The 596-nt window shown below is 43.5% G+C and overlaps 1 protein-coding gene across 1 annotated transcript in view; it reads right to left on the bottom strand.

Annotated features, from left to right (window-relative positions):
- Positions 1–596, bottom strand: part of PIK3C2G (phosphatidylinositol-4-phosphate 3-kinase catalytic subunit type 2 gamma) — a gene marked incomplete in the record, with an annotated part of 45,580 nt that overhangs the window by 30,220 nt on the left and 14,764 nt on the right. The window contains 2 exon segments of the mRNA XM_072399878.1: positions 64–253; positions 525–552. Coding sequence (XP_072255979.1) covers positions 64–253; positions 525–552 — 218 coding nt within the window.

The raw sequence follows: 596 nt of genomic DNA, 5'->3' as shown, positions 1-596 counted from the left end.
AAGAGCTCCACCTGCTGGGTGACCATTGTAATTATAAGATGTAATATTCACAACATTTCTGACCTGGTAGCCCACTTATCAGGCAGGTTGTGTGCGGCGTGCAGGTGGAAGGTCAGGTGATCTCGGGTCTCCAGCAGTCGGTGCGGCTTATCGGGGAGTCCGGCCTGAAAATCTGTGTAAAAACTGCGGCTGTACATGTTGATGAGATGAGAGATGGCACCAGAGAGCGTGGTCACTGCCTCCTGTGCTGGGGCTGGGGGGAGACATGTGACAATCAGAAAATTAAAGATTGCCTAACATAGGAGATCCCCCTTTCTATGAGTATGAGAATGACATGGAGAGAGCATATCATTTATTATAATAAATAATATATAGAGATATCACTGCAGGAGAAGCATCACTAATAATCTGTGCACCAATCACATTTACTTATACTAGTGGCAGATGACAAATATGAATTCTGATTGGTTGATTTGCTCCCATCTAGTTGTCACATGTCATTATGATTTCTGGTTATCACTTACTTTTTCCCTGTGGTGATGGCGCCCACATCTGGGGAGAGAAGAGAATTGCAATGATAAATTCTAACATTATTT

Source organism: Pyxicephalus adspersus, chromosome 2, assembly GCF_032062135.1.
Source record: "Pyxicephalus adspersus chromosome 2, UCB_Pads_2.0, whole genome shotgun sequence".
NCBI classification, from domain to species: Eukaryota; Metazoa; Chordata; class Amphibia; order Anura; family Pyxicephalidae; genus Pyxicephalus; species Pyxicephalus adspersus.
This window is presented reverse-complemented; position numbering and strand designations above follow the sequence as displayed.